The sequence below is a fragment of the Gymnodraco acuticeps genome, unplaced genomic scaffold, assembly GCF_902827175.1.
Source record: "Gymnodraco acuticeps unplaced genomic scaffold, fGymAcu1.1, whole genome shotgun sequence".
In the NCBI taxonomy this organism is placed as follows: Eukaryota; Metazoa; Chordata; class Actinopteri; order Perciformes; family Bathydraconidae; genus Gymnodraco; species Gymnodraco acuticeps.
The window spans coordinates 27,053-41,259 of NW_022992002.1; the positions used below are offsets into that span (position 1 = coordinate 27,053).

General features: G+C 42.5%; 1 protein-coding gene across 1 annotated transcript in view; it reads left to right on the forward strand.

Annotated features, from left to right (window-relative positions):
* Positions 1 to 14,207, forward strand: part of LOC117536437 (collagen alpha-6(VI) chain-like) — a 58,629-nt gene that overhangs the window by 14,856 nt on the left and 29,566 nt on the right. The window contains 12 exon segments of the mRNA XM_034201292.1: positions 380 to 991; positions 1,522 to 2,082; positions 3,405 to 3,421; positions 3,423 to 3,957; positions 5,985 to 6,545; positions 7,667 to 8,353; positions 9,241 to 9,590; positions 10,151 to 10,229; positions 10,801 to 10,946; positions 11,755 to 11,847; positions 12,243 to 12,296; positions 13,427 to 13,498. Of these exon segments, the coding sequence (XP_034057183.1) occupies positions 380 to 991; positions 1,522 to 2,082; positions 3,405 to 3,421; positions 3,423 to 3,957; positions 5,985 to 6,545; positions 7,667 to 8,353; positions 9,241 to 9,590; positions 10,151 to 10,229; positions 10,801 to 10,946; positions 11,755 to 11,847; positions 12,243 to 12,296; positions 13,427 to 13,498 (3,767 nt within the window).

A 14,207-nucleotide genomic window follows, 5' to 3' on the forward strand; every position in this document is an offset into this window, starting at 1 on the left:
CCTCACCACACAGTAACTGGCTGGAGCGCGCTCACAAAATAAGTGCCCGCACTAAATGAGTGCCCGTGCTCCAGCCAGTTTATGTGGTGTTTCGTGAGGCAGAGCTCGTCCCTGCCTCACTTCTCATCGCTCCCATGTAGTTGTAGCGGAGCTCGGCAGATTTGCCGATGTTGACTATAAAAAGCGATTGGAATCAAACAGAAATCACACTTACAATACAGATCAGTGGAGACATTTTATTATTATTATTATTTATTATTTTGTATTTGTTCGTTACATTGGAGAATGACAGGTGAGGCTCTGCTACGTCGCTGGTTAAAAGTATACCTGTAATAAAGTCCCTTTGTAGCAGATGACTCAAGTTACACTCCTTTCACAGATTGCAAAGGAGCCACGGTGGCAGACATCGTGTTCATCGTTGACGAGTCGGGAAGCATTGGAAATGAAAACTTTCGGCTCATGCGCAACTTCCTGCACTTGGTCGTGAGCAGCTTGGATGTAAGTCCGAAGAGAGTCAGAGTGGGCATTGTCACGTACAACGATGTCTCCACACCACAGGTCTTCCTCAACTCATTCAACAACAAGGACGAATTGCTTGAGTACATCAAGATCCTGCCTTACAATGGAGGTGGTACGAATACTGGAGAGGCCCTGAATTTTACTCGGGAAAACGTCTTTATTAAAGAGAAGGGCTGCAGGAAAGAAAACGGTGTCCAACAGGTGGCGGTGGTCATCACTGATGGTAAATCCCAGGATGAAGTGAGCAAAGCAGCAATTACTCTGCGTCGAGCCGGTGTTACCATTTACGCTTTAGGGATAAAAGATGCCATGGAGAGCGAACTGTTGGAAATGGCTTCACACCCTCCTGATCAGCACGTTTTTACCCGGAAAAGTTTCACCGAGCTGACGCACCTGAAGCAGACCCTGCAGAAAATCCTGTGCAAAAACATCATTGCCAAAGCAGTCCCAAGGAAATCAGAAACCAAAGAAGGTTTGAACAGTTTTTTGTTTGTTTGTTGGAGTTGTCTTTGGGACTGGTGGAAAGTAAATAAGTAACTTAAGCTATGCACTGGACTTTACTCGAGTATTTTCATAATATTGCATTTGAGTATATGTTGATGATGGTATTTCTGCACTGTAGTATAACTACTTTTACAATCTGTAGTTTTACAATTTCTGGTCTTACAGGAAATACCATAAACACAAAAAGTCAACTTTAAAAACTACATTTGTATTCATGTTGTAGAGAGAATTAAATAAATGTAAAGTTAAAATGAGAAGAGGATTTGTGGATCAATAATACAATTTGACTTGACCCTCAATGAACTGTGAAAGACAGAAATCTCCTAGATCTATTTGGTTTGTTTGTGCTATGGGGATTTAAAATGGCAGTTTCCTGTTGAAGAGCGATCCTTTTGTATTTAATCTAACTCAAATATTTCCAAATGAATGTTAATTTTGAACCTTTCTCTTGTTGAATATGTGAAAATAACAACGTCTTATTATTGTTTTCCAATTTAGTTTGTGTAAAAACGGATGAAGCAGACATCTTCTTCCTTATGGATGACTCAGGAAGCATTACATGGCAAGACTTCGCAGAAATGCAGAACTTCATCAACAAGTTTATAGAACACTTCCAAATTGGGCCACAACAAGTCCGCATTGGGCTTGTGAAATATGCTGATTCCCCAACTGATGAATTTGATCTGACAACCTACTCCGATGAAAAGTCATTGGTGAATGCCATCAACAGTATAATTGGCGTAGGAGGTGGGACGGAGACAGGAAAAGCACTTTCACACATGGGCCCACTCTTTAAGAGAGCGGCGGCCACGCGTGGTCATGAAGCCCCAAAGTACCTGATTGTCGTCACAGATGGAAAGTCCACTGATAAGGTGAAGGCTCCTGCAGAAGAACTGAGGGAGCAGGGAATCATTATCTACGCCATTGGGGTGAAAAATTCATCCCAAACTGAGCTAGAAGAGATTGCAGGAGACCCCAAGAGGACTATCTTCGTCAGAAATTTTGATGCCTTGAAATCCATCAACAATGAAATCATCAGAGAAATCTGTTCTGAAGAAGGTAAGGAAAAAACATTTTTTTAAATGGAGAGACGAAGTGAGAGAAGGGCTTTTTCCCATATCGTACCCAGCCTTGAAACATAAACTGAGTTAACGGCATGTTTAACAGAAGAGGCCAGACAGAGAGGACCGAACAGTGTAGACGCTTTTCATACTTCAGAGATGACAGCTAACAAGAATTGTAAAAGTTACGTTGATAGATATCATTAAATACCGTCATAATAGTGATAGGTGGTGGGAAGATTGACGCTGTTTTTAAAGGGTTTTTAGGGTTATATTATGATTATTATTGCCTGGATGTAGGGATAAGGGAAGGTAGGGATGAAGCGATTGGTGGATTTAGAGATGAGGGAAGGTAGGGATGAAGCGATTGGTGGATTTAGAGATGAGGGAAGGTAGGGATGAAGCGATTGGTGGATTTAGAGATGAGGGAAGGTAGGGATGAAGCGATTGGTGGATTTAGAGATGAGGGAAGGTAGGGATGAAGCGATTGGTGGATTTAGAGATGAGGGAAGGTAGGGATGAAGCGATTGGTGGGTGTGGGGATGAGGGAAGGTAGGGATGAAGCGATTGGTGGATTTAGAGATGAGGGAAGGTAGGGATGAAGCGATTGGTGGATTTAGAGATGAGGGAAGGTAGGGATGAAGCGATTGGTGGATTTAGAGATGAGGGAAGGTAGGGATGAAGCGATTGGTGGATTTAGAGATGAGGGAAGGTAGGGATGAAGCGATTGGTGGATTTAGAGATGAGGGAAGGTAGGGATGAAGCGATTGATGGATTTAGAGATGAGGGAAGGTAGGGATGAAGTGATTGGTGGGTGTGGGGATGAGGGAAGGTAGGGATGAAGCGATTGGTGGATTTAGAGATGAGGGAAGGTAGGGATGAAGCGATTGGTGGATTTAGAGATAAGGGAAGGTAGGGATGAAGCGATTGGTGGATTTAGAGATAAGGGAAGGTAGGGATGAAGCGATTGGTGGGTGTGGGGATGAGGGAAGGTAGGGATGAAGGGATTGGTGGGTGTGGGGATGAGGGAAGGTAGGGATGAAGGGATTGGTGGGTGTGGGGATAAAAAGATGAATGGTTCGAAGGCTGGAGGGATGAATGGGTTTGGTTAATGATGAGGTAGAAACGGGAATGTATGAGAGGGCGGGTGGGTTGAGAGAATGGAAACAACAGTGGCCGGATGTGTTAGCTGCATATTGAGGCATTGCCCTGCTCCTGAACCTAAGTTAACAAAATACCTTCTAAATGATACCCAATGAAAGTAAGAGAAGGGCAAAAAAAGGAACTCCTCATTAACATTTCTGTGTTCTGTGTCGACAGCCTGCAGAGACATACAGGGACGACATCTTTTTCCTCACTGACAGCTCTGAGAGCATCGATGAGGAAGAGTTTCAGAAAATGAAAGACTTCATGAAATTTGTCATCAGCAAGTCGGCCATCGGGGAGAACAAGGTGCACGTCGGTGTCATGCAGTTCAGTACCAGCTACAATCTGGAGTTTCCCCTCAACCAATACTACAGCAATGTTGACATTTTGAGAGCCATTGATGATATGAAGCAGATGAATGAAGGTACGAGCACAGGAAAGGCCATCACAGAGGTTTCAAGGTATTTCGATGCGGCCAGAGGAGGGCGTCCTGGCATGAGTCAGAATCTGATAGTGATTACAGACGGCAAGGCACAAGACGACGTCAGGGGTCCCGCTGAGGCTCTGAGGAAAAAGGGGGTTGTGATCTACTCCATCGGAGTGAAGAATCACAACCCCACCCAGCTGAAGGAGATCAGCGGTTATTCTCACAGGGTTTATTCTGTGAAGGACTTTGATGCGCTGAACGACTTGGAAGCCCAGGTTTCCTCAAAGATTTGCGAGAGAGGTAAGAGCACGTCAAGAGCAAACCAACACAAGCAACTAGGAGTAGAGCAATGGTGGAAGAAGTGCTCAGAACCTTTACTTAAATAAAGATACAAGTACAATGGTCTAAAAATACTAACTTGCGAGTAAAATATCTGAATTGAGAATGTTGCTTAAATAGAAGTACCAAATGTTTGAGCTGAATGTACTTCAAATATCTAACGTTATCAGTATGCAAAATGTTTCTTTTCACATTATTATAAAAGACTAATATTCAGTTTTTATCTTCAATCAATCAATCAATGTTTATTTATATCCAAATATCACAAATGTTACATTTGTCTCAGTGGACTTCACAGTTTGTACAGAATATCAGTATGACAATACGACACCCTCTGTCCTTAGACCCTCTGTCCTTAGACCCTCTGTCCTCAGACCCTCTGTCCTTAGACCCTCTGTCCTAGACCCTCTGTCCTCAGACCCTCTGTCCTTAGACCCTCTGTCCTTAGACCCTCTGTCCTCAGACCCTCTGTCCTTAGACCCTCTGTCCTTAGACCCTCTGTCCTCAGACCCTCTGTCCTCAGACCCTCTGTCCTTAGACCCTCTGTCCTCAGACCCTCTGTCCTTAGACCCTCTGTCCTCAGACCCTCTGTCCTTAGACCCTCTGTCCTCAGACCCTCTGTCCTTAGACCCTCTGTCCTTAGACCCTCTGTCCTCAGACCCTCTGTCCTTAGACCCTCTGTCCTCAGACCCTCTGTCCTTAGACCCTCTGTCCTCAGACCCTCTGTCCTTAGACCCTCTGTCCTTAGACCCTCTGTCCTCAGACCCTCTGTCCTTAGACCCTCTGTCCTTAGACCCTCACATCGTACAAGGAAAAACTTCCAGAGAAAACCCACAGTTTAAAGGGAACATGGGAGAAACCTCAGGGAGAGCAACAGAGGAGGGATCCCTCTCCCAGGACGGACAGACGTGCAATAGATGCCGTGTGTAAATTGAAAAGATAATACATTTTACAGCGTAGGTAGACCAGATGTTTGGAAATGCATGTGTCTGTAATAAGAAGATGAATCCACGAGGATGTCAACAATCCTGTGGGAGCCATCAGGGAGGTAGAATGATGAGTCAGGCAGGACCACAGTGACAGGTTCAGCCACGACTCGAAATCCAGGACTCAGGAACCAGGATCCCCGCGTAGATAGACACCAAAAGAAAGACATTTGGGGAAGCTGGGTTAATCGGATCATGAGAGTACACAGGTATAGACAGAGAGAAGGAAGAAGTAAGATGTCCCCCGACAAACCAAGCCTATATCAGCAAAACTAGGGGCTGAATCTAATCAGCCCTAACTATAAGCTTTATCAAAAAGGAAGGTCTTAAGCGCACTCTTAAAAACGGATAGGGTGTCTGCCGCCCGAACACAAACTGGAAGCTGATTCCACAAATGTGGAGCTTTATAAGAAAAGGCTCTGGCTCCCATTGTACTTTTAGAGACTCTAGGAACAACCAACAACCCTGCATTCTTGGAACGCAATGCCCTAGTAGGACAGTAGGGTATAATGAGTTATTTAAGAACACTTCAACACATGTCATATCATTTTAACGTTGTGGTTTGTCAATGTGGAACCAATTTTATATACTGGGTACATAATTAGTACAGTACTCCAGCATATCATTCTATAACTATAAACCTTCTATAATATATTAAAGTAAAACAAATACAAAGTAGTTAAATAGAACTATAGTACAACACTTAAGTAAATGTACTTACTGTGCTATTCCACCATTGGCAACAAGAGTTTATATTTCTCAATCCTTATTTTCAGTCTACTCCTAAGTATTTTGTCTTGTTTACTGAAATTAATTAGATTTGAATAAAATGGGGAAAAAACGTCATGGACTGAAAATATTGAGGTGAAGCTTATTTTATGAAACCATCTTTTCTCTGAATCAGTTGTAATTGTGAGGCATTGATTTTTGATGAGAACATAATAATTCCCAACCAATTGCTCTGCTAACTTCTCCTTTTTCCTCTTTTTTCTTTTAAACCAGGATGTAAAATGGAAAAAGCCGACATTATTTTCCTGGTGGACAGCTCCAGAATATCTCAAATACATTATGAAAGCATGCAGAGGTTTATGGCATCAATAGTGAACCAAACCACAGTTGGCACCAGCCTGACTCGTTTCGGGCTTATTTCCTACTCAGATGAACCCCGGACTCATTTTAAACTGAACGCCTACGACTCCAAGCGTAAAGTTCTTGCAGCGATACCAACGGTGAAGCCGGAAGGAGGAGGCACCTACACAGACAAAGCCTTGAGATACTCTCTAGAGTACTTTAATGCCAAACATGGAGGCCGGGAGGTGCCTCAGATTCTCATAGTGATCACAGACGGAGCTGCGAACATACCTTCCAACCTAAAGGGTCCGGCTGATAAACTGCGAGAACACGGGGTCACCGTCATCAGTGTCGGAGTGAAAGAAGCAGATCGAGATCAGCTGTTGACCATTGCTGGCAACACCGGCAGAAGTTTCTTTGTGGACAGATTTGAGGCCCTAGGAACTCTGCACAACGATATGTCTTCTGTCCTCTGCAATGCCACAAAACGAGGTGAGTGGTCTGTGCACATCCGTGGTACAGAAGTTCATGATCTTCCAAGCTAAGATTCAAAGTTTGTGTCAAAAGATCCACTAAACGTATGAAATAATTGAATCCAGCAAACTCACAAAGACACATACTGTATGATACGGCTTTCATTTCAAAAGGGAATTGTTTTTAGAGATCAGGAATCTAAATTAATAATTCAAGTGCTCAATATTCAAATTATGTTCAATCAATTCCAAAGTTATTTGCCCCTTCAACTTTATTTTTCTTCCTCACTGCACATCCTTCAGCGTGATTGTAGATTACATCACATGTCACTTGTTAGACGCTTTTATCCAAAGCGACTTCCATACTCAGTACTGTGGACAATCCCCACAGGAGCACTTTGGGGTGAAGAGTCTCAGGGACACAACGACATGCTGACTGCAGTGGGGTTTGAACCTGTGACCCCCTGATCTGAGCACCAACACGCCTCCCTAGATCTTCACAGTACTACAATAATCGTGTAAAGGGTTTAAAATATTCAAAATGTTTTAAACAAACCCTAAAATAAACATAAAGCCCTTTTGGAATGATGGTTCATGAACATTTGAATGTATAGTTTACCAGTATTTATGTTCGGTCACTTAATGCACTTCTACAACAAATATTGGAAACAAAAGTGTTGGTCTCGATTGCTTACCTAATCTAGCTCTTCATGGTTTGGGCAAAGCAAGGAAAGACGGAAAATGACTTATCATTTGAAGACCACAATTTAGAAGTAGATATCCTACACATTTTGTTTCTCTCGATGCTCAAAACATTTCTGCTTGCGGCGTCAAGGAGTAAGAATCACAAAGGCAGTAAAAGCAGAGCATACCTAGTTGTTTTCCCAATGTGGTTTATTTGAATACATGACCAAGCCTGAGAAACTGCTTTTGATCTGTCAGATTGACAGAAAAGCTGCATCAATTCCTTATCTATCAGACAAACCGTAAAAAAGGGAGTGAAGAGTTTGGTGTGGCCAAACAAATGATGCTTTACAGTGAATTTCTTTGTACTTTTGTAAATTACATTTGATTTTCGTCTATTTATATTTCCATGTCCGTCATGCTGACTTATGTCTTCCTCTTGCTTTGCTCTGTCAGGATGTAAGGGAAAGCAGGCCGACCTGATCTTCCTACTCGATCAGTCAAGCAGCATTAATACAGAAGATCACGACATGATGAAAAACTTCACAGCAAGCATAGTGAACAGCTTTACCATCAGTAAAGACCGGGTGCGTATTGGACTCGCTCAGTTCAGCGATAAGCCTCAGGACGAGTTTGACCTCAACAGCTACTTCAGGGAGGAGGATTTGATCGGGCACATCCAAAACTTGAAATACACTGGTGGAGACACATTCCTCGGGAAAGCCTTGGTTCACATAAGCAAATACTTTGACGACAGTCGTGTTGTCCCGAAGAATCTGGTGTTGATCTCAGATGGCGGGTCGCATGATGACGTGGAGGATGCAGCTGACTATCTCAGGATACATAACATTTCAGTGTTTGCCATCGGCGTTGGTGACATTCACGACCTGGAGCTCTTGCAGATCACTGGCAACCCGGAGAGGCTGTTGACTGTGCAGAACTTTAACGGATTGGAAAATATCAAGCAAGACTTGGTCGACATCTTATGCGATGATCCAGGTCCAGGTCCAGATCCAACCCCACCCACACCTTCACCCCGTCCCTCCTCAACAACCCCAACCCCACCCACACCTTCACCCCGTCCCTCCTCAACAACAACAACCACACCCCCACCACCGCCCACTCCCACACCCCCCCCAAGCAGTAAGTTGAAAAGTGTCTCCTTGCATCTCAATAGCTTTGTTTCCATTCAAATGTTGCAAAAACATTAGGTGCTGTTCTATCAACTGGTTTAGAGAGAATACAATGGGCTTAGTTGTGTCACGGTAAAGGCTACGTATTACTGTAATCTAGTAGTTAACAAAATAGTAGAAGTAGAGTTTGCGTACTGGAAACAAAAGAGGTTGTCTTGGTCATTCCACAGGCTATGTAACAGCTGATCTTGCACTATTTATTTGATTTCTTAATTTTTATAGCATTATTTTTTTATTATTTAGTTTTTTATTATATGTATTGTTGTATTTGTAATTGCACTGTTGAGGATCCTGCAACCTATGTTTTTCATTCATTGCACAAGTACATCGTAGTTGTGTATATGATATGACAAAATTGCTCTTTTATTTCAGCTAGTATAAAGCGGTGTAGGAATATGTCCTAAAACCATGAATGAGATAGCATTTAATCACTTCCTGTCCCCTGGTCAAGGGTTTTCTGAATGTGTTTTTGGCTGTTATCCTGAAATAACAACCTGTAGTCTGTGGTTAACGCAAGAGATGTTACTGTTTTGCTCAACAACATAAAATAAGTCAGTAAATACCCCACTGGTGAATTTAAACTCAACATGTTTCATGCTGTCTGGACACTAAGACATGCAGTCATGTGTTATGGGAATATCCATATCATCAAAAAACTGTTAGCGTAAAAATGTTTGCCCTGATCGGGGAAGTTTTAGTGAAATATTGCTGCTTTCAGACATTCTTCATAATGCAATACCTAAAGATGCACTTAAATGTAAACACAGCTTATGTATCCCACCATATTCCTCTGTGTTTATGAGCCAAAAGGTAAATACATGTTTCCCTTTGCTACAGACTGCAGCATCGATATCGCCATGGGATTCGATATTTCTCAGAGAACAGCAGGGGAGAAGCTGGTCAGCGGTCACACCATGCTCCTGAGGTTCCTGCCGGAAATCGTCAGGTCCGTGTCTTCGGTGAAAACCCTTTGCTGCGTCGGTCCAGATCCTGTCCAGCCCAAGATTGCTTTCCAAGTGCTGGATAGTGACGGGCGTTCCTTGTACGACACAGACTTTGAAGCCTACAGCAAGGAACTGGTGGACAAAGTCATGGAAGTGCAAATGTCAGGGCCTACTTACTTCAAGACGGCCATGCTGAACTCCTTCAAGCAGAGGTTCTTGGACAAGTCCAAAGCTGATGTGAAGGTGAGAGACACCTGGCAACCCTGGGAAATCCCTATTTTAGTTTTCATGCATTGCCTCCACCAAGACAGATATCTTCAGTTGGTTAGGAACTGGTGTACAGGGAAACTACAGGGTCCACTCTTTTATGAAACTGAGGAATGGTGGATAAAACGGGGCAGAACCCATTTCATTTGAAGTGGATCCAAATGCGAATACAAACGATATTTTAACTTTTGCTAACATTTAAAAATCATGCATTTGGCTTCGGCAGATGTCTGCGTGCCTTTTTAGTTTATAATGAAATGTTCAGTCTTTAGCTATGCCGACAACATTTGCTAATTTGCAGTTAATACAAAGTGAAGCTGTGGCTAAGGCGAACGTCATTAGCAATACACTTCTTAGTGACGTTTTTGACCTAATGATGGTGCTTAATAAGAAGTGAAAGGAGGTCAAAATAAGTCAAATGTTAAGGTTTTTGTAGTATAGTATGATTATATGAATGTGCTGACCTAACAGGATGAGGTGGTTCTTAAAGTGCGCTCACATTAAATATTGTATTAACATCAAACCTCGTCAATCAGGTGCTGGTGATCTTCTCAGACGGACTCGATGAAGACGTGAAGACACTGGAGCATGAAGCTGAGCTGCTGCGTCAGTCTGGTACGTTTAATTCTCCTCTTTATAATGTGGTTATTGGAGTCATTCTAAAACACTTGATTTTTCACCTTTGCTCTTTAGTTTTTCTGTATTTTATTCAGCTTTTTCTTCACTTCTATCCTTCTTTGTTCTTTCTGGCCCTCTCACCTTTACTCGTTAAAAGAGGCTGTTTATGTAACGTGTCTTGAACGGTTGATTTAAATTATCTTTGATTCTGTTGTAGCATAAAGTAATTAATTCAATATAGAAATTGTGACCCATAAACATGAAATAGTTGAACTCGCTCCTCGGAAAAACAAACATATTTGGGGTTTACTAAATACAGGAAAAAGGAAATGTGTATGTGCCTCCGATTAGTATCTCAATGATGCCTTGAATTATGTAGTTCATCGCAATTTAACACCTGTCATTTCAAACTACCACACCCACCTGCAGAAAACACCAGGAAAAAAGTAGGTAATAAGTGAAGCCCGCCTCTTGTTTGCTTCGATATCTTGCGCTCTCGGTCTGTTGTATGTCCTAAGGGCCTAAACCCACTAAACTTACAAACTGTGGTTTTGTTTTTTGCGTGCAGGGGTCAGCACTCTGCTCACCGTGGCCCTGGAGGGGACCCGGGACCCCGCCCAGCTGCAGATGGTGGAGTTCGGAAGAGGGCTCGAGCACAAACTCCCTCTGAGCATCGGCATGCCGAGCGTGGGCAGCACCATCCACAAACAGATCGTGAGTCCCCCATTGTGCTGCTAACAGTACAACCATCTTCCGACCCTCGGTCTGCTTACAGGAGCTGCGTCCCGAAGAATTGTAAAGTCAAAATGTTGCTTTCAAGCCACACTGGAAGTTAGGGTGAAGCGTCTGCCATCATTTCCTCCCTCATCACTTTCCAACAATTCTACAGGTGTTACTCAAAAGTTCCTTCTCAATTCGGACACTTCATTGAGGACGTTGCCATGTGTATATTCAAATGTATATAGGTTACGTTCCCTAATAATCTAGGGGAGAAGGGAAGTACCAAAAGATAACGTAACACCACACCACGGGACGTAACCATTTATGAAAGAGAAGATGACCTAGGATGTAGCCTTGGGGTTCTCCTAATGTAATTTGACATATTGCAGTGGTGGAAAGTACATTTACTCATATATTTGTACTTTAAAAGTCATGTAGTAACTACTGTACTTTTTACTAAAACCTCCTTTATATATATATATCCAATATATACATAAAATAAAATATAACTTACGCCTGGAGGAAATCTCTTCAAATGTCTTCAACATCCACTTGGATTCAAGGATGAACTCATTAGCATTTAGTGGTCAATGTTCAAAGCTAATTTTGAATCAGGAATTCATGCACTAATTATGACAGTAATGTTTAAATGATGAGGTGATAACAACTTGGACGGACATGGAGTTAAACTTCAACTTAACCGGTGGCTGGAGTCACACAAATGCGAGAGGGTCATTTTGGTTTGATGAGGGTCTTTAAATGAAATGTTCTTTTCACGGTTTCCTCCTCTGTGTCTCTGCAGGACACGGTGTCGGACAGGAAGTGCTGCAACGTCATGTGCAAATGTTTGGGAAACGAAGGCATCCGTGGTTCTCGCGGCATCCTGGGGTCAAAGGTGACTGAAACACACCTTTAAACTTAAAAATCTCTTTTTCATTAAGATGCTCAATTTACAGTGTAATAACAATATATATGGTATATTCCAAATACTATTTACATGTGTGCATCAAACAAATGCACACAGGCATCATTATTAGGTTTGTAATTAACTTTTATTTTCTACATCAATTGAAATATAACATATTACTAATAATACACCTAACTTAAATTAAGGATAAGAGAGAGATATGATTGTGGTTAATCTAATTTAATTCACTTCAAAGTACATTTCCAAGGTCATTTTCACCATCACCTTCACCTGGGGGAAGATTTGTATTTATTTATCCAGATGCGTTGATCTATTCTGCTTTATATTTTATTCTAAATGCCTCTCCATGTCGTTATAAACAGGGCGAGCCGGGGCTGAAGGGTTATCCGGGATTCCCGGGGGAGGAAGGCCACTCCGTAAGTGCTTTATTTTATTGTCTATTCATTCCATCCTCACACACTTGACTCCTCTTGTGAAGAAACTAACAAGATTTGGTTTTTGGTTTTCATGGAGGATTTACAGGCTGTTGCTGATCCTGAAACATTGCTATCATACACAGGAAGGATTTTCAATGTGTTTGAGGTTTACGATGTGACACAGTAGAGGTTTCTCAATACTCTAATTTCCCCTCCTCGACTCCTATCCTCGAGACTAACCCCCTGATCCCACCGGAAGCGTCTGCGCTGCGTCTGCGCCGCGCTGCGACCTCCTCCTGCGTCATAACCATGGTCATAACCCACCAGGCGCGTTTCAAAACGTTGCGGAAGCGGAGCGTCGTGTGTGTAGCATCGCAGTTGTTGGATGAACGTTCCACTTCCTGCCTGCGCCGTGTCAAAAATAGGATTCATCCTATATTCTAGAAATTCCTTGCGGCGAGGAGCTTCTGGGACGCTTCCAGCCGCGGCGCAGCGGGTCTGGTGGAATAGCACCCATTGACTAGAGTGGCCGCGATCGTTAAAAACGCCGCAGACGCAGCGCAACGCAACGCAACGCAGACGCTCCTGGTGGGATTAGGGGGTTAGTCCCGCCCACAGGAGATGCGAGCGGAAAGGAGGGGAACCGAGGAGAGAGGAGTGGAACCGAGGAGAGAGGAGTGGAAGCAGCAGGCGGTTAGAGAGATGAGAACTCCTCTCCTCTGAGCGGTCATTTTAAAGAGACGTCCATTAATGATGACAGGAGGCACAGCAGCCCTCTGTCTGATGGACAGATGTGTTCATGACCACTTATATATTTACTTTGATTCATTCACAGTGCGGTGTAATGAGACAATAACAGGCTACAGATGCGGACACACACACATATATATGTATATATTTATATAAATATATACAATTTCAGAATCAAACAAGTATGAGAGCACTCTCATAATAACGTAACACAATCAGAGACTGGATATATCTCCCCCCTCTCTCTGGTCGCTGAAATGGGGAATTGAAATTACGGCCAAAAGTTGTATTTACAAGTATTAAAAGTAATTAAATTAGAGTATTGAGAAACCTCTAGTGTTTTCTGCAGAGTAATGGATCCTTTTCTCTGGATGTTTCAGGGGGGGGGCGGGCCTCCTGGACCCAGCGGACCTCAGGGCGTCCAGGGCTGTCCTGGAGTCAGAGGACAGAAGGTATGAATATTATATTCATTTTGCCTTTTTATTTTATTTTATCTTTTATTTTATACATTTTTAATCATATTTGAATTTATTTTATCTTATTATTATTTTTGTATAAGTTTATTTCATTAATATATTTGTAGGTATAGACCCACATGACACATTAGTACCTATTTCACCTGTATTTCACCCATGTTACACCTCTATTACAAATATATAACAGTATTTTTACACCGATAATACCCCGGTACTACACTGTTATTACACCTTAATACACCCCCTAATACACCTGTATTACACCCTACACACCTGTTACAGTATTATTACACACATATAACAGTATTTGTACACCCATATTACACTGTTACTATACCCACATTTACCCAATCATACACCCCTATTGCACCCATGTTAAACCATTATTACACCGCCATTAGACCCCTCATTAAACCCATGTTAAACCATTATTACACCGCCATTAGACCCCTCATTAAACCCATGTTAAACCATTATTACACCGCCATTAGACCCCTCATTAAACCCATGTTAAACCATTATTACACCGCCATTAGACCCCTCATTAAACCCATGTTAAACCATTATTACACCGCCATTAGACCCCTCATTAAACCCATGTTTCACTGTAATCACACTGTTACACACATTTCACACATGGACAGAGCCTGTCCGATGAGTGTTTCCCAGGATGCAGAAATGAAAA